Source organism: Carya illinoinensis, chromosome 10 (genome assembly GCF_018687715.1).
Source record: "Carya illinoinensis cultivar Pawnee chromosome 10, C.illinoinensisPawnee_v1, whole genome shotgun sequence".
NCBI lineage: Eukaryota > Viridiplantae > Streptophyta > Magnoliopsida > Fagales > Juglandaceae > Carya > Carya illinoinensis.
Window position 1 is genome coordinate 2,090,604 of NC_056761.1, and position 20,350 is coordinate 2,110,953.

The 20,350-nt window shown below is 28.1% G+C and overlaps 3 protein-coding genes across 3 annotated transcripts; all 3 read right to left on the bottom strand.

The window, feature by feature from the left end:
* Positions 1–2,406: 2,406 nt before the first annotated feature.
* Positions 2,407–3,945, bottom strand: LOC122279500 (ATP-dependent DNA helicase PIF1-like). The gene has a single exon (XM_043090184.1). The coding sequence runs from the start codon at positions 3,943–3,945 to the stop codon at positions 2,407–2,409; it is 1,539 nt and encodes a 512-aa protein (XP_042946118.1).
* Positions 3,946–4,014: 69 nt separating this feature from the next.
* Positions 4,015–7,381, bottom strand: LOC122279501. Its single transcript, XM_043090185.1, has 3 exons — positions 7,016–7,381; positions 5,817–6,327; positions 4,015–5,726 (listed from the first exon to the last, which is right to left on the bottom strand). The coding sequence occupies exons 1-3, from the start codon at positions 7,379–7,381 to the stop codon at positions 4,015–4,017; spliced, it is 2,589 nt and encodes an 862-aa protein (XP_042946119.1).
* A 9,317-nt stretch (positions 7,382–16,698) lies between these two features.
* Positions 16,699–19,146, bottom strand: LOC122279502 (protein kinase PINOID-like). Its single transcript, XM_043090186.1, has 2 exons — positions 19,004–19,146; positions 16,699–17,569 (listed from the first exon to the last, which is right to left on the bottom strand). Exons 1-2 carry the CDS (start codon positions 19,144–19,146, stop codon positions 16,699–16,701), a joined length of 1,014 nt encoding a protein of 337 aa, XP_042946120.1.
* Positions 19,147–20,350: the final 1,204 nt, after the last annotated feature.

Consider the following 20,350-nt stretch of genomic DNA (forward strand, 5'->3'; position numbering starts at 1 on the left):
TTTGTCAGCAAAAATATTACACAAATATAAACAGCAAAATGAGTTATGGATTTGTTTTTTTTGTCTAGGTGTCATTCAAGCTCAGGTCCATATTGGATAGGACTGATGGAGATAACATTAAAGTTTTTGTGTTTTTGTTGGTTGAATATTTCTGGGTCCACAGCAAGTTGAATCATCCATTGATTTTCTGAAGCTTCTGATGCTATTTTTTGTATAAATGGTAAATGTTCCTGTGTAGTAAATATTTAGTGAGTTTAGATAATTAATAAATGTAAAAATAATTTATATATAATTTTATTTGAAAATTTTGTGAAAAAGAATAAAGTTATCTCTCCAGTATGATTCATGAAATCAATGACTGAATGACCCAATGCTTGTTCTGCAAGTTCACCGAATATAACAGCTGCTAATTTTCCTGTCCCATCATCAACTTCAACATATGCTCGACAACTGTAAATAATAAAAGTATTATTTTTTGTTAGTATTGGTAAAATTAATATGTGAATAATTTTGAAATGAATTGTTAATTATTGAAGTAAAAAAAATGTGTACCGTGGTTCAGCAACACTTTGATGTTTGCAGTGGTAACAGAGAAAGCTTTCATTATGGTCATGCCCAGTTCCTTTGTTACAATTGATGCATGACATATAGAAGAAGATTTGGTCCAAATTTATGATATTTATCTTTGCCTTGATCCAGAATTTTGCTTTCTATATTATATTAAGAACAATATTTTGTTTAATGAGAAGGAATATAAATATAAATATGATGTTAAGAAAAATAATTTACCTCCATTGGTTGCAAACTTTTTAGTAATGCAGCAACATCACAATTTTTTGTTATTTGTCGAATACCAACTGACGATAAAGATGTAGATGGGTATTTTAATGATTTTGCAATTATGACTTCAAGTCTTGAATCATTGATTGCAATCCTAAAAAAAGAAAAAAAAGAAATTATAATTGGAACATTTTTAATAGATATGTTAATAAAAAATATAGTAATTAATATGAATTACCATCTTTGCAGCAGTTTTGCTTCAGGGATAATAGGATTGATTGTAAATGCACTTGCTGGTCGAGATGAAAGAAATAGTCCTGTTTCGTTAATATAAATAATTGTTAGTTAAAAAATGTAAGATTTAAAATAAGAATTAAGAATTTGAATTATTAGAATTACCATTGTAAGAACGAACTTTGAGCTTTGTTGCAAGTAGAATTGGTTTTGTTTCGATTATTTCAGAAATTTTTTTGCATTGGTCTTGAACAAAACGTCCCCACATAGTCAACGAGATAGGATTGAAGCTACATGATATGAAAGGAGAAAATTAAAAAGAATTTAAAAAGTAAAGATTATAAAAAAAATTTCAAAAATTAAAAAGGGGAAAAAGAATTTACCTTTGATCTATAACATAGATTTCTTGAAGAGTAGCTGGTCCATTTGTTAATGTTATTTCTTTTGGAGGTTTGATGTGAAGAGCAACTGCTAAGAGATCTGATTAAAAATATTGAAATGATTAGTTGTTTAGGAAAAAAAAAATTAAAAAATGATAATAATTTACCTATTTCTGCAATTGAATCTTTATAAGCATCCAACTCGTTAATGGGAATGAGGTTGTACTTTGGCATCTCTACTTGTTGTTCATTTTCTGGAATCTCTTCGATGATTGTTTTTGCATTTATAATCCATTGGTATTCATGCGACTCAGTTTTATATTTAGGATCCAGTAGTTTGACATATGCGTTTATAATATAGTAGGATCGAAACATCTGGAGAGAGTCTTCTCTTGAATCAATATCATTTCCAAACATTGTTGCTTGCAGACGATTTCCCTATATTATATAAGAAAGTATTGGTTGTTAGTTTTTATAATAAGTAAGGAATTTGTTTTTAAAAAAAAGTAAAAAAATTTTACAAGTAATTATAATTACATAGAATGTATAAGATATGTTATATAAAGTATATATATATATATATATGAGTATATTTGTAGATTAAATTGTAAGTAGAGAAAAAAATATTGTACCTGTTCATCTACCAACATTAAATTTTGGTATTTTATTGATGAGTGTTGCCCAACTCGTTTGGGGGATTTTTCAACCACGAGCATCTTAATTTTCCAGTCCCTTGTCTTTGGAGTAATATCTTTAATTGATGTATAAGTGATCCGCATTTTGAAAACTGATAAGCCAAAAAGAAATGAAGTCTATAAACATAAAAGGAAAGAAATGGAATTAATTAAACTGTAAAATAAAAACTAATAGAAACTTATATGTATTAATTAGTTAATAAGAATAAATTAATAGAATATTGGAAATATAAAAAAAAAAAAAATTGTAGGAAAATTTTAATCTATTTATAGCAGTTAAAATTAAATATAAAAAAAAAATTGTTACCTGCATAACATCAGTCAGAGGAGGCCAATGTTAATAAGTCTGTGTAGACAATATTTTTTGTGCAATTTTTTTCTGGTTCATCAGTTGAGATTGGTCGTATCAGAATCTTGATTGCAGAAATAGTCTTAGCTCTTGATAAAGCTACATATAATTGTCCATGTGAGAAAACTGGATGTGGCAAATATATCACAACAAAATCTAATGTCTGTCCTTGTGACTTGTTTATACTCATTGCAAAGCTTAGTTTAACAGGGAATTGAGTTCGTTTGAATGGGAAACCACTGTTTTCATCAGGATTTGGTAAAAATGGAATTCTCGGAATAAAAACCTTTTTGCCACTGTGATGACCAACTGCAATTTCTGCATGAATAACGTTACGATCAAAATTGCGACAGATTAGTCGTGTTCCATTGCATAGCCCTTCTGAAGGATTGATGTTTCTCAATAACATGATTGGACAGTTTTGTTTCAACAATAATTCATGTGGAGGAAGTCCATTTGGTGTTAAAGTATGTAAGAAATCTTCCATGACTGCCTGTTCAGATGCGTCGATTGTTTCATCAAAACTGTAATATTGTTTTAACTCTCCAGGAAATCTCTGAATCAACAAAGTGTTTATTTCATCAACATAACTGTTTTTTGGTGTCAATATAGCTCGATTCATCATGCTTGAAATATTTGTTGAATAATCAGAAATATTATGAAAAACAGTATCCACCAAATGATCCAAAGAAGCAGCATCATTTTCATATGGAATTAACATGACTGCAGAAATTCTGACGCATTCATTAATTGTGATTGGTGGTAACCCATTCCCTAAATCCAATATGTATTTTGAGAAGTCTGGATCTAATCTTGCACGCATATTTTCAGTTAAACGAATTTTTGTCAATTTTGGCCATAGGTAGGAAGAAACTAAGCTGGCATCAATCTGTTGTTGTCTTGTTCCTTTTGGGACCACAGGTAGAATCTGACGAAAGTCTCCACCAAATACAATAACTTTTCCACCAAAAGATAATTCTGAATCATTAATATCCTTTAGCATTTTATCCAATGCTTCTATAGATTCTTTTCTTGACATAGGAGCTTCATCCCATATGATCAACTTTACTTTTTGTAGTAATCTTGCAAGTCCACTTTGTTTGCTGACACTACATGTGAGATTTTTGTTGGTATGTAGTGGAATTTTGAATCGTGAATGTGCAGTTCGACCTCCAGGTAAGATTGATGCAGCTACACCAGATGAAGCAGTTGCAAGAGCAATTAATTGCTTTTTTCTTGTTGTAGCAAGGAGTGCTTTGTATAAAAATATTTTTCCTGTACCACCAGGACCATCAATAAAGAACATCGCAGGTTCATCTGACAAAACTTTTTGTAAGATAGAATTATAAGCATTTTGTTGTTCGCAATTAAGCAGTGTTGATGCGTGAAGATCTTCTTCTGGAATTGGAACAGCTAATTCATCATCAATTTCTCTAAACAAAAACTCATCTTGATCAAAATGAATGTTTTGGTTGATAAGATGGAACGAATTAATGTTTCTACCCATTGATTCAAATATTGTGGAGATGGAGCGTAAAGTCTCAGTTCTAACAGTTGATGAAGAACTTTCAACTAATTAAAAATCAGCAGACATATCTTGTTCAAAGCGTTCCCAGAGATCTCTTGGATTTGTAGGATTACAGTAAACCAAAATTGTTGCAAATAGTCTTCTTAAACTGAAAGGCATTTGGTAAAGAGAGGCTTCATATAAGCATTCTTCTAAACTGTCATCTCTCTGTAATAAACCATACATAGTTGCAGCTTCACGAAATGTGGGGGCCAAGATACCATTGACAGTTTTGAGATGATGAAATGATAAAGGACCTCTTATATGATTTAATAACATCCGCAGATAATACCTTTCTCCTTCAAAAGGATTTGCTGTAACAATTCGACCTATCACAAACTGTTTTTTCCGAATAATCCACATTTTGTATTGTTGGCTCCAAACATAAAATTCAGGAAATTCTTTATACAACAATTTTCTGGCATTCTGATCAACTTGATTTGTTGCGAAAAATTCAGTCAGCATTGACTTTGCTGAAAAGTCAGAGTTTATCACATTTGTTAAGTTTTCATGTGCACGGAAAGTAACTTGGTGCTGATTTTCAAGATGTAAATGTAAGCTATAGACTGCTGGATGAACCTCATTGATAATAAAGCCAAATATTCTCCACATAGCCTCTGGTGGAGTAATCCATCGAGCTGATTGAAATCTTTCAATTTCATCAATCCGTTGAGTGCTTTGTTCAGAAACCAGATTGAAGGCAACACGATCATGGCCTTTATAAATGTATTTGTAGAGATACTTGACAGCTTTTATTGTAGAACATATCTCAACATTAATATGGCAGTCAAACATTGCAAGTAAATAAGGGTTATATGGAACAACCCAACGATTATCTAAATCATGTCCTCTGATTTTGGCTGTTCTTCCATTGTTGCAGCGTTTGTATATTGGGAAGCAATCATTTCCAACAACAGTGTTTGAGACAAACTGTTTTGGGTAATTATTTTTGCAACAACCATTTTTTTTCATGCATACATTTGTTGGATTTAGAACTCCATATGGGCCATGCATCATATGCTTAATAACAGCTGTATAGAGATGTAAGTTGTTGTCTTTGTCAGGTAATTCAGCAGATACGATCTCATCAAAAGATTCTGGTGCGTATAATTTCCAATCTTGACGCAATATAATTAAGAAATGAGCATGTGGAAGTCCTCTTTTTTGGTGCTCAATAACATAAACATATGCTGAGATTTTTCCAAATATTTCTCGTTTGAATAGTTCATACTTCAGATCCTCTAATTTTGCTCTAAAAATTCGAGCAATTAAGTCAGGTCGATTTTGGGTTTCCTCATGTGGTAACAATTGAGTTGAGATCTCTTTCCAGTTTGGATTACATGTCATTGTCAAAAAAATATCTGGTTTGCCATATCGTTGAACTAAAGCCATTGCTTCTAAATATCTTTTTTGCATATCTCTTGGTCCTCCAATAAAAGATGAAGGCAAAATTATACGTTTCCCAATTCTTGAAGCATTTGTTTGTCCAAGATTAATGCTATCAACAATGCCTTGATATAATTCAGATCGAATATGTTGTTGATTGCAACGAAAATAATCTAACCTTGAAGTCTCTATCTTGATATACATGTCAACAACAAATTGTTGAAGAAGTCGGCCAGAGATTAGAAGAATAGATTTCAGATTTTCTCTAATTTGCAACTTGTAACAGTAATATTCACGGCAAGAAATAATGGGATCTTTTCTCTTTTTCTTTAAAACTACAAAAGCAATAAAAAATTATTTAAAAAAATACATACCAAATATATTAATAATAAGTTGTATAAAAAAGATAGGATAGAAAATTTAACCTTGTTCTTCTCTTCTGAGTAATTCTTCTGCTGATGTTGATTGATGAGGATCAATTAATTGAGTTGTGCAGTTATTGGCAGATACAGATGCAATTCTTTTGTTAATTCTTTGTATGCCTTGGTGCCATCCAATATCTCCGAGAGGAAACAACAGAGGATACTGAAGTGGATCATAGCATCCAAAATAATATTGAACTAAATGACTCCCGCCAACATGATTAAATACGAAAATATCACGAGGTGTTAAATGTTCTGAATCATCATTTTCAACCCAAATAGCTGCAACTTCTGATGATGTTGGGGCATTAAACACCCGTTGATCTAAACCAGGATCTGATTTTATACAGATTTTTTGATATTCTAAATTTGGTAAATCACCAATAGATCGAAAAAATGTTGAATATGGATTTACACGAAGGAGATCCATAAGTTGAGCAATAATATAAGGATCCATTCTGATTGAGTCAACAATGCGATTCTCGAATTCATGTTCAATGTCATAGAAATATAGCTGCAAATTAGAAGGTTGACCAACTGAAGGAATCAAATCAGGGAGATAGTGATAAATTTGACCTTGAGCTCGAAATGTATATATTCCTCTATTTCTTCGACATAAATTTCTATCAAATTTAACTCCAAAAGATGTGAAAGCAAATTTGTTGTTGTACGTTCGAACATATGTCCGAAATTGTGTAGATTCAGCAGTATTTGAAACAAACAGATTATAGAGTTGATCTGGAACATTATTTGTAACCAAAGAGATTGATCCATCAGCACAGCAGAAATTGTTTGTTTCATGAAAGAATCTTTTTGCTTTGCAATGCTGACAATGTGGCATATTTGGTAAATAATTTGCTTCAACTGGAATATTTTGTAATATTTGTCTATGTACAACATTATGACGACGTAATGTGCCTATTGAGTTGGGGTAAAGGAAAAACAAATATAAGAAATTTCATTAGAAATAATTAAATAATTTTTTTTCAATCAATATTTTAAATATAAATAACAATAAAATATAATGTTATTAAATAATTCATTTTATTTTTAGTTTTTACCAAAAGTACATCTTCGCATATTTTTTTGAGCACTTGATTGTGATTGATCAACAAGAAGAACCTATTTTAGAAAAAAAAAAAATTATTGAAAGAGAGTAAATAAATAAAATATATGATGACAAAAAAGAAAAGTTACTAAACCTGTTGGACCATAAGTTGTTCAGAAAGTTGACTTGTCTCTGTTGGTGCATTTGTTGACTTTCCTTTCGACAAATTTACAGAATAACTTGAGCCAGCAGAAGAACTGTATGAAATATTTAATTGTGTAGATTCTTCTGAATTTTTAGCAAGGAGATGAACATTTGAGCATATGCTAGGCTCTTCTGAGGAGGTCATTCCAAGAATGTTAAAATTACGGCGAGAAATTCTGGGCCTCTTTCCATGGTATTGTTGAATATTAGAATTTTCAATATTGCCAATAGGTTCGAGATGATCATTTGATGTATCATCGATTGATATAATCATTTGATCAATATCAGATGGCGTTGAATCTTGAAAATCAACCATATCTCTTTTTGAAACTTGTTTCTGACAATGTCTTTTTGTTGTTCTTTGCTGCAATTGATCTTTTTTGTTTTGTAGAAGATCTTTAGATGACATTTTTTTTGTTGATTGTTTTTGAAGTAGAATTTTATTTAATTATTTCCTGAAATAAAGATTTTGGAAATAAATAATAAAATTTTATCATTTGATATGTCAATAAAGTAAATTAAAAGTTCAAAATTTTAAATTGACAATAAATAAAAAGTTCAGAAAGTTTATTAATTGGAACAAAAAAGAAAATATAATAAATATATTTATTTATAGTATATACTTTATTGAATAAAATATTACATGCTAAATAAAGATATAATTTTAAGCATGGATTGAATAAATGAAATAATTTGTAATATACAAGGAAAAAAAATACTTACAGTTTTTTTAGCTAGCAGGATATTTGTTGACTTCAGATCTTTTGGTTGAAAATATAATCCCTATTTTTAAAAAAGAAAAATGTATGTTATTTTTAACAAGAAATATAATTTTTAAAATTTTTAAAGAGATAAAAATGTTTTAATTTGTTGCAACTAATTTTGATTAGAGATATTATAATAATTATTTGTAAATACAAAAATAATACAATTGATAAACGAAATTGCAAGAATTTGATCTTTAGTTGATATATAATAGTAAGAATAGTCATTTGTTATTATAATATCAAATTTAAAACATTAATAACATTCAAATGTTTTTTTAACAATTTATTTTGGAATTTTTAATTAATGAATTATATAAAAGAAGTGATAAAAATTTATATTATATAATAAGTTTGTATTTATTTTAATTTTGTTTTATTTATACATTTATTTTAAATGGTTAAATTTAATTAAAATAAAATGTAAATAGTTTAAATCAGAAAGAACATAAAATAAGGATGTTTTATTTTATAAATATTTACAGTTAAAGAATTGGTCATAAATGTCTTTTTTGAATTTATAGCTATAAATTTTATAGCTTGATAAATTCAAATTTACATAGAATCAATGTCTAAATATGGTATTATTTTTAAAATCACTATGTTCTATAGTGATTTTAAGATTAAAATTTGATGCAAACACCATTATTTAGATTGAAATCTATATTAAAATTTTTACTGACCATATGTTATTTAAGAAATATTTACAAAAAATAACATTTATATAATAACTATCATGAAATATGTTTGAAGAAATGAGATTGTTGTTAAAAAAACAAAATATTAAAGTATCAATGGACAAATAAAATGCAAATATTTTGAAAGGAAAAAAAATTTAAGGCATTTATAATTTTAATTGTATAATTAATATCTAAGAATAATTTGAGATTTATATATAGTATTGTGACAAAACAATATTTTATAACTGTTGGTATTTAATTCTATTACATAGAGGAACAAAATATTCATCCTTAAACAAAAATCCATCCAGAACATTAAAATTTATATGCAAAGATTTTATATTTAAATATTAAAGTTTAAAGAACATATTTATAAAATTTAAAATTTTTAAGAACTGGAAAGAAGAAAAATAAAAAATAGAAGTTTATTTTTATTTTTATTTTTTTATGTTAATAAATGTTTTAAAGATATCAATTATTAATAAAGTTATGGATGGATTGATGTTCAAGGACAAATAAATGTTTAAAAAAATACAAACAGTTAATAAGTGAAATAATTTTAAAAGAAATTTATAAATTTACTTTTGTTAGGAAATAAATTTCACATCAAAGAGATGATGTGTAAATTTATGAACTAACAACATATAAAAGACAATTGTAAATATATACAAAGATTTTAAATAAAAGAACAATACATTAATATGTAGTAAATTTGTTATTTTTGAAAAATTTTCATAGCATTTGTTTATTAAAAAATTAACACACAAATATGATAAATAGATTTTTGCATCATTTTAGCAAAAGCTAAAATAAAAAATATTTAAGACTAAATATGTACTATTAAATATATATTTATAAAAAAAATAAATGTTTAATATAATATTTAGAAATTTTATGTCAAAAGATTATAATGTTATTTAAATTTTGAATTTTTTGTTAATAAAAAAGGCCATATTTTTTACAACAAATAATGCATTAGATTTTTTTTTTATTATAAAGAAATATGTACCAATAAATATATAATTGAACAAAAGATAAATGTTTAATATTAATAAGACAAATGAATACTTACAAATTTCTTACCAAATGATTATAATGTTATCTGAATTTTGATCTTCCTGTTGACAAGATAGTCCCTATTTTTGACAACAAATAATACATTAGAATTCATTTAATAAGAAAATATTTTTTTTAAATCTAAAGTAACGTAAATTTCATTTATAGAAATGAAACCACCAAAATAAATGTGATAAATTTTATCTGAAATATAATCTAACTTTTTAAGCAAATAAATTAACAATTTATTGTTACAGTCAAAATAATAAATTTTTGCAAATAAATTTTTTATAGTTTTATAAAGATATAGTTTTAAGCATAAATTGAATAAAGCAAAGAATTTGTAGTATATAAAGAAAAATAATACTTACAGTTTCTTTAGCTAGCACGATATTTGTTAACTGCAGATCTTTTACTTGAGAATGTAATACCTATTAAAAAAAAATGTATGTTATTTTCAAAACCAAATATTTATTTTTAAAATTTTTAAGCAGATGAAAAATTTTTAATTTGTTGCAATTAATTTTGACGAGGGATACAATTGATAACATTCAAATGTTTTTTTAAAAATTTCTTTTGAATTTTTGAATTAACGAATTATATAAAAGAAGTTATAAAAATTTATATTATATATTAAGTTTGTATTTAATTTAAATTTTTTTAATTCATACATTTATTTAAATGGTTAAATTTAAAAAAAATAAAATTTAAATAGTTTAAATTAGAAATAATAAAAAATTATAATGTTTTATTTTGCAAATATTTACAGTCAAAGAATTGGTCATAAAATGTTTTTTTGAATTTATAGGTATAAATTTTATAGTTTGATAAAATCAAATTTACATACAAATCATTGTCTAAATATGGTATTATTTTTAAAATCACTATGTTCTATAGTGATTTTGAGATTAAAACTTGACGGAAACACCATTATTTAGATTAAAATCTATATTAAAATTTTTATTGACCATATGTTAATCAATAAATATTTGCAAAAAATAACATTTATATAATAAGTCTCACGAAATATGTTTAAAGAAATGAAACTATTGTTAAAGAAACAAATTATTGAAGTATGAATGGATATATAAAATGCAAATATTGTAAAAGAACAAGAAAAATTAAGACATTTATAATTGTGTAATTAATATGTGAGAATAAATTGAGATTTGTATATAATATATACAATGATTTTACATAAAAGAAACATATAGTAATATGTAGTCAATTTTTTATTTTTTAAAAAGTTTCATAGCATTTGTTTATTAAAAAATAAAAGTCAAAATATGATAAACAGATTTTTGCAATATTTCAGCAAAAGGTAAAATAAAAAATATTTAAGATTAAATATGTATTATTATTTCAAAATTTGTTTATTATTTCAAAATTTCTTTTCAAAAGAGTATAATGTGATTTGAATTTTGATTTCTTTATTAACAAGAAAGGCCCTAATTTTGACAACAAATAAGACATAAGTTTTTTTTTTTTTTTTAATTTTGAAGAAATATGTACAATTAAATATCTAATAGAACAAAAAATAAATGTTTAATATTTACAAAACAAATGAACACTTACAAATTTCTTACCAAATGATTATAATGTCATCTGAATTTTGATACTCCTGTTGACAAGATAGGCCCTATTTTTGACAACAAATAATATATTAGAATTTTTTTAATAAGAATATATTTCTTTAAAGATGTAAAATAATGTAAAATTCATTTATACAAATGAAATCAGCAAAGCAAAATAGTTTAATAACTTTAGATACATCAATTAGAAACATTGAATCAATTTGATTTTTTGAAATATTTTTCATTTTATTTTATTTTATTTATTTCTATTTATTATTTCTATTTATTCATATTTCTTATTTCTATATATTTATATATATGGATATATATTATAAAAATAGCCACTATTTTTAACAACAAAAAATACAACAAATAAAAAAAAAAAAAAAAGAAGATGTTATTAGTTAAAAGAAGCATATTAATTTTTAAAAAATTAAAGCATATAATTTTTTTTAAATGTTATATTTTTAGATATAAAAAAATTTAGTCGTTATTTTTATTGTTATGTTTTTATATATTTTTTCTTCATTGAAATTATTTTTTCACAGAATATAACATATGTCTAAAAATTTGAACAATTTATTCTTAACTTGAATCAACTTTGTTTTAGTTTAATTTTTTTACAGCAATATAATATTTTTTTCTAAATAATTTTTTTGGTTGTTGAAGTGTTTTTTTAATAAATATTTATATTTTAATTTGATTTGTTCCCTTTTTTTTTTTTTTTGTGTACAAAAATAAAATGATAAGTTGTCATTTATTGGTATGAATTTTTTATATATTTTTCTTAAGTTACATGTAAAATTTTTACTCTATTTTATATTACTCAATATGATTGATCATTTTTAAGCTAATCATTGTTAATACTTATATAAATTGACAATATTGACTATTTTTATGGATTATTGACATATATAAAAATGAAATGTTATGTTCTCATTTATTATTCAATTTTATAAGTATATTAAATTATATTTGTATTTTTAGCTACATCTACAATTGTTTTTTCCTTTATATTACTCAATATTATTGTTTTATTATGTGTAAGACTTTTAGATTGAGTTTATTCATGTTTCAAAGATTTTTTGAATATTGAAATAAATGGCTACTCTAATAATTGATTATATCTGTGTTGAAAAAAATAAAAAGTAAAACATAAAGAAGACAAAAATACTACAACAATTGAAAATGGAAAGCATGAACAGATTTAGTCACCCATCCTACGAGTAGATTTACTTTTATAAATTTAGTTCATATTTAGTTTTATAAATATTCTTTTAAAAAGTTAAAAAAATAAAGGAAAATAATTTTACTTAACAGTAAAATCTACAAAATGAAGAAAATAAATATGAAATCAATCTTATATTAATGTATAGGTGGTGCAAATGATGAGGAAAAAAAACCAGAATCTGGAAAAAAAAAAAAAAAAAAAAAAAAGACAAATTTGAGAGAATAACATAAAAGTAATATTAAAAAAGTATTAAAATTAAATTTCCCATAAAATTATCTTTAATTTAGAAAAATATGACATTTTCTAATTTTTTTTTTAAATTTAACTTATTTTTTTTAAACCTCTAAGATTCAATTGCTTATTCTTTATTTATTTTACTCTATTATTGTTTTATTATTAATTTTTTACCTCTATTTATAAATTTAAGAACTCAATATTTTATCTTATTTTTTAAATTGTTACTTTAGTGAATATTTTAAACAAAAAATTAGATATCATAAATTTTTTATATTTCCATAATTATTTAAAATATTTTTAAAATTATAATAAATATGAGTATAATAAAAACTGTAGATAATTCGAAGTAAATAAATATAATAAAAAGGTTAAATGATTAGAAGGAAATATTAATATGAAAATAATATTTAAAATTAATCTTATACTAATCTATAAATGGTGTAAATGAAAAAAAATAAAAACCAAAATCTAATAGAAAGCAAAATAGACAAATTTGAGAAAATACTGAAAAAGTAATTTTATAAGGGCATTAACATTAAAATTCCCATAAACTTGTTTATAATTTAGTTAAAAATGAGATTTTCTAAATTTGTTTTTCAAATTTTACTTAGTTTTTAAAAACCTATAACATTTGATTTGCTATTGTTTATCTAATATATTAAAATAATATTTTTCTATTCTTTTTTTTTTATTATCTTAGTTTGTTTATCTAATCTATTAAAATAATAATTTTCTATTTTTTTATTATTATCTTAGTTGTATTTAGAATTTTAACAACTCAATATATTTTTGTATGTTTTGAAATGTTACTTTATTGAATATTTTAAACAAAAAATTCAACCATTTTTATTGTGTATGATAATACTTTTATAATTAAATTTTTTATATTTCCATAATTATTTTTAAAATTATTATTTAAAAAGATAATAAATATAATTATGATAAAAAGTGTAGATAATTGGAAGTAAATAAATATAATAAAAAGTTTACATGATTAGAAAAAAATATTAATAAAAAAATAATATTCAAAATTAATTTTATACTAATATATAAACTGTGTAAGTAATGGAGAAAAAAACAAAAATCTAAGAAAAACCAAAATAGACAAGTTTGAAAAAATAATAAAAAACTGATGTTATAAACCCATTCACATTAACTTTCCCATGAAATTATTTATAATTTAGTTAAAAATGATAATTTAAAAAAATTTTCTCTAAATTTTACTCAATTTTTATAAACTTCCAATATTATATAATATAACTATAAATATATAAATATATAAATATTTATATATATAATATAATTGAAACGTCTGTATATAAATAAATGTACATATATCTAGATATATAAGTAAATAAATCTAAATCCTAATCCGGTAATAAACAAAACACAACAGGGGCAGAAAAGTAATTTTTACTCTAACCCTAGACAACCCTATATAAGCATCTTTAACACAAATTCTCTCATTTTTCCCCATTTTCGTTTGAGCTGCCGTCCTCTCTCTCTCTCTCTCTCTCTCTCTCTCTCTCTCTCTCTCTCTCTCTCTCTCTCTCTCTCTCTCTCTCTCTCTCTCTCTCTCTAAAGCTTTCATCTTCTCTTTTGATCTCTATTTGTATTTTCTTCTCCTTTTAATCTTTTGCACTTTCGTCCTCATTACTCATATCTTGCGTTTATTTGATTTATTTTTTGTTCATTTTTGTTTGTTTAGATTTAGATTGTTCTTTACAGTATAATAATTTTTTTTTTTTAAGCTTTCAGATGTGAACCATTTATTTCACATATTTTTTGTTGCTTTTTTATACATCTAGATCAAGATTATTCTTTACGATTTTTAATTTTTTTTGTTTTTACTTTCAGATCTGAACAAATATATTTTTGTTTGATTTTCTTTGTCGTTTTTTGTTTTTGTTTTTGTCTCTTCTCTTATCTTGTTCTTGTTATGTCTTATTTTGTTGTTTGATGTTTGGATTTTTCAGATCTATACAACAACTTATCCCTCACGGCCTCTCTCTGTATATTTCGGCATCTCGTGTCTATTAAGGCACTGTGTTTGGGTCTTTTTTTTTTCCGATGGATATTTTCGGATTTTTTGGTTGGATTTGTTCTTTGTTGCTTCTTTCTTGCATCGTGGCTAAGATCCGCTGCCTATGGCCGCGCGTAGCAGCCCACGACCACGGCGGAAGGTGAGATCTTTCTCACTTGTGTATTATTTCACTATTGTGTGTATTAAGGCACTCTGTTTAGGTTTTTTATTTTTTTTATTTTTAAATTTTTTATCTGATCGATATTTTTGGTTTGTTGGTTGGATCTGTTGTTTGTTGGACAAACTTTTTGTTTTCCTGATGGATATTTCTGGGTTTCTCGGTTGGATCTATTGTTTGTTGCATCTCCCTCGCATCACAGTTCACATCCGCTGCAAATGGCCACCCGTGGCAGCCCACGACCATGCCGGAAGGTGAAATATTTTTCATTTGTGCATTATTTTGGGGTATTGATATATATTATCAGTATAAATATTTTTCACATCTAAGAGGGAATTTTTTAAATCCGAGAGTTTTTTTTTTTTTTCAAAAATTTTGGAACCGAGTTTTAATTTTTTACTCTTAACTGCGGTTTTTTATTTTTGTGTTCTCAGCACATACGAAGAAATCAGAAGATGAAATTTCAGAAGATCGAATTTGTTTGATGGGTTTAATTTTTTTTGTTGGCTCTACTCTATGTAAAAACAAATGTAAATATGCAAATATAGTTTGTATCTTTCAATTTTTTTTTGCTGTAATACATATGCATATCATGTAATTACATAATGTAACAAATTCATTCACACAATACAGTTAATTTTCAGAATACTAAGAAAAACAATAAAAACGTACCTACAATTCCTGAACGAGAGAGCAGAACGCACGAGAGAACTCAACAGATGAAATGAATGAAATGAAACAAATGCTGATATTTAAACTACAGTTCGATTCACTTTCTCGGATCAACAGATAAACATTAAGGGTAAAAAGACAAAAACATCAAGCCGGCAAAAACAAAATGACACTAAGGAGAAAGAAGTAAACAATAAAATTAAGGGCAAAATCAGAAATACAATAATAAAAACCAAACTGTCTGTGGGAAGGCAGAAAGACCAAAAAAAATGTCGGTGAAATAAAAGTAAAATGCAAACTACTGTAATTGCCAAATAAAACTAAGGGTAAAATGAGAAATAAAATATTTACTGTTCTTAACACTGTAGCTTTCGGATTGCCGCTTATATTATCACTATAGATAAGTTGAATCATTCACTATTTTCTGAAACTTATATTGCAACAGTCTCTATAAACGGTACATGCTCTTATATATTAAATATTTAATGTGATTAGAAAATGAATAAATGTGTAAATAATTAATTTATAAAAAAAATAAAATAAAAAAATAATTAGTATTTTATTATAATTTAAAGTTGAAATGTTTCATGTATAGTATAGAAACTGTAGAAATGAAAAAAATTTATTTTATGAATTTTAAGTTGTGAAATTTATTTTGACGTGTTTTCTTGGTATTAATTATTGTTTTGCATTTAAATTGATCTTTAATTTAAATTAGTTTAATGTTAGACTTTAATTATTTTATTTTATTAATATTGAGTTGTAGTGTTTTTATTTGGCTCTTTTTTTTTATTGTGCAATTTTCTTTTATTGAACTCTTCTATTTTCGGACTGGGCCTGTTTGAGTGTATTGCTTTCAACCCAGCCCAACCTGTAAGCTTTCAACCCAGCCCAACCCGTGAGCCTTCAACCTAGCCTACTAAATTCCTCCCAAACGGCGTCATTTGGTCCAGCCCTTAGGGCTTCTTCATCTCTTCTTTTCTTCTCCTTCTTTCTCCTACGCGCCATTGTTCCTCCACCTCATTTCCATTGTTTTCATCTCCTTCATCAATCCATGCACTGCTGCTTCTCTTCTTCTCCTTTTTCATTTTATTTTGTTTCTTTCCTCTGTTTTTCATTGGGTTGCCGTCTACTGCGTTCCTCCTTCCCCTCCATTTTATTTTCAATTCCTCCCCTCTGCAAGTCAGCTACAGTTGCTGGGAGTTCAAACTCAGTTCTTCACTGCATCAAGGACTTCATGCCATGCACAACAACCTCCACCCAACAGTGAAGCCATGATGGAACCACCGTGAGTCTCCATCCCACAGCCACCTCAACGCACGGCCTCGCCGTGGATTGTGTTGCATTGCTCCTCGCGCGACACAACGGCGTTGTTTTCATCCTTCTCAGTTGCGGGATCTCTGGTGGTGGGAGAGACCGTATAAGAGCGAAGTTTAGATTCTTGAAGAAAGGGTGTTTTTTCACATCGGCGGCTCCGCACTTCAATCCTAGGCGTTGAACCAGGTCTTTGTTCAGCAACCTAGATATGAGGTCCCGCGCGTGGAGCTCAAGCGTGCCGGAGGGCGTGGAGGTCGGGAAGCTGAGGGGCTCTTTTATGATGCTGCGCAGGGTGGCCTCGTTCGATGGAGTTGCAAAAGGCGTGCGGCTGTATATCATCTCGTAGATGAAGATCCTGAATGCCCACCAATCAACAGCGTTCCCATGCGATCCACTGAACGCGACCTCTGGTGCCACGTATTCGTGAGTTCCAACGAATGAGCACGACTGGACGTTTACCGGCTCAACCACAAAAAGCCAGTTGGAGGTTAGGGTTTCCACCTTGCGTGACCGAAACAGCCTGTTGGGGAAGCAGGAGAAGGTGGTGTGCACGGCGCGGTTGTATGACGGTGTTCGTGGGGTCAATGGAGCCGGGGAGGAAGATGGGGATTCGATGGCTGCGATCGCATCGGAGCAGAGAGAAAGGTCAAAGTCGAAGAGCATGATGTGACCATCGGATCTGACTAAAATGTTCTCAGGCTTTAGGTCCCGATAGATTATTCCGAGCATGTGGAGGTATTCCAATGCCACGAGAACCTCGGCTGCATAAAACCTAGAAAATAGCAAGTGTAACTTAACGAGTTAGACAGAGGTGAATCAGTCGAATTGACCACAATTTCACATTTGCAGGCATTTTGAAACCAATGAATTTCTTGGAAACCAAACGATGTTCTTATCCGAGAAAATTTAATATCATTTTGATTTCGTGTCCGAGAAGATGATGGTTGTGAACATGATGCAATCGCGTGCACCACCCTCATCATTGTGTTTTTTACTGAATGTAAATGGAGTTGTGTAAATCTTCTATGTTTTGTATGGAATGTAAACGAAGCAATGTAAATCTTCTATGTTTTGTACGGAATGTAAACGGAGCAGTGTAAATCTTCTATGTACACAGAAACAAAAACGGAATTAGAATTTACCGTTCATTCCTGTAGCAATGTGATAGACACTTATCATTATAGAAAGATATATATATTTATGAGAAGAAAATCATAAATTCGTAAAACGACGCATGCAATTTTTAGATTGTAGAATCTCTCAATCAAGCTAATTGGGTCTAAATATTTAGAAAAATAATATTTGTAATTTTGAATAATATAAGTGTTTTATAAATTTTTTTAAAAATTAAAAAAAATAAATATAGAATTTATATAAAAAATTTATTTTTTAATAAAAAGTCACTTTTTTTTAAGTGAAGATTATGAAATTTACACATTCTAAGACCGTATCTAACAAAACTCAACTACTAATGTCCTTCTCATTACATTAAGCTTGTTTACAAAAAAAAAAAAAAAAACCAAATAATTAGTTAGAAGAATAAAAGGATTTAATTGTCAATTGAATAGAACAAAAATAAGGACGAAATCAGAAACTTTGTTTTAGGGAGGTAAAATTATAAAATCTTTAATCAAATTTACATTATATAACAAGATTAAGATTTAATTAATTATCTAAATTTTGGGGGCTTCTAACTTTCCTGGGTCTGTCCTTGTACAGAAAGTAGTCGTAGAACACATAAGGCTCATCCACAGCCTGTCTATGATCAGTTTGCAAATAGTGTGGAAAGTGAAAACACAGTATGCTTTGTATAATGAAGAGGTGAGATTTGACAGGGGCAGCTACTAATGGTGTATAAGGGACTGACACCCTGAAGGCGATGCTCGTTCTCTCTCTAGGATTTAAACCTCTCTCTTCTCTCGAAACACCCATATATTTCTCGGCTAGAGGGGGTGGGAGCTTCGGCTCCCTACCCCCTCCCTCCATCTCCCCGCCTCCCTCCCCCCCTCCTCTAGTTTGTTTTTTTGTGTTTTTTTTTTTTTTTTTTGTATTTTTTGTTTTTTAGGCCAGATAAGGGAGAATCGTAGATCTGGAAGAATCCGGTGACCACCGACCAACACGTGCCCCTCCATGGCATTGCCTAGCCATCGATCTTCAAGACCACCAAATACGGTGCCAAACGGAGCGGCAAATGGCCTGCATGCACGGGCTGAAAGTTCTCAAAGTTCCTGCGCGTGGCTCCCAAGCGCCACCGAGAAGCCCTTTGCTGACGCCACGAGCGGCGTTTCTGGGGCCTGTAAGTCGGGGACTCCCAAGATCGGCGATCGGTTCCCTCCCAGCGTGCCGCATGTTCTGCACGAGCTACAGCACCTAGTGGTTACACTGGTTTTCCGTGTATAGTGTTTCTATTGTAGTTTATTTTGTGTCGTCTTTTCTTTTCAAAAAATAAAAATTCAAAAAATAGTACCTTCGGACTTTAGTCCGAATGGAGTGGTCCCCCCCTCCGCTTGGCGGTGCTTATGGTGGGGTTGGTGTCCCATATCCCGCTTAGTCGGGTATGAGGATTTGGTAACTCTATCATGGATAGAGTTGTGCTGTTTCTTAAACTTAGGTCTTTAGAGGTTGGCCGTCTGGACTAGACCATGTCAATCATAGTAGTGTATTGAGAAGCTTGTAATGTTTGTAATGGACTTGTTGTTTAAAGTCAAAGTTGTATGTCCTCTTTAATGAATGGAATGGGATCTATTATTCAAAAAAAAAAAAAAAGGACTAACACCCTTTGTTATTTTTTTTAAATTTCTTTTTTCTCAGCTCTTGACATCTATCTATTTTGAAAAAAGGATTGAAAATAAGGGATGAATGCAAAAGTTAGTGTGATGTGGGTTTTCAGAAAGTTTAAAAATAGAAAAATGATATTTGTAGTTGTGTAAGTGTTATGCAGTGTTTTAAAAAAAAGTAAATTAATACGGGACTTACATGAAAAAAAAAAACTAACTTTTTAATCATGGACCCCACTCTTTTTTAAAGTAATTGTGCGGTATTTACACACTCCACGATTGTATGTAGCATTACTGTTAAAAGGAAATAATAGATGTAATGAAAAAGATGGGGTGTGGTACGTTGGGTGTTTAAGCATCCTTATATTTTTATTTTTTAGAATTAATGCTTTTACTTTGTTAACAAAACAAAATAGAAAAAACATCTAGGTATCTGCCATCTCATAATGCCCATGTTTTTTAAGGGAACATCACAACCACCGTGTTTTAGGGCTACAAATGAGCAGAGCTTGTGAATAGTTTGAACTCGATTGATATTTTTTTTTTTTCTGAATTTGGTTCATTTAATAAATGAAATGTTCGTAAACACTAATATTGAGTATAAATTTGAATATTAAACTAGCAAAACTCGTATAAGCTCGGCTCTACTCGGTTTAGATTCGTGAACAAAGTCTGTATAAGCTCAACTTGACTCGTTTGAACCATCATTTCGAAGCTCGTAATATGTGTTGTATATGTATATGTTATATTTATTGCATATTAGTTGTATTTTATGT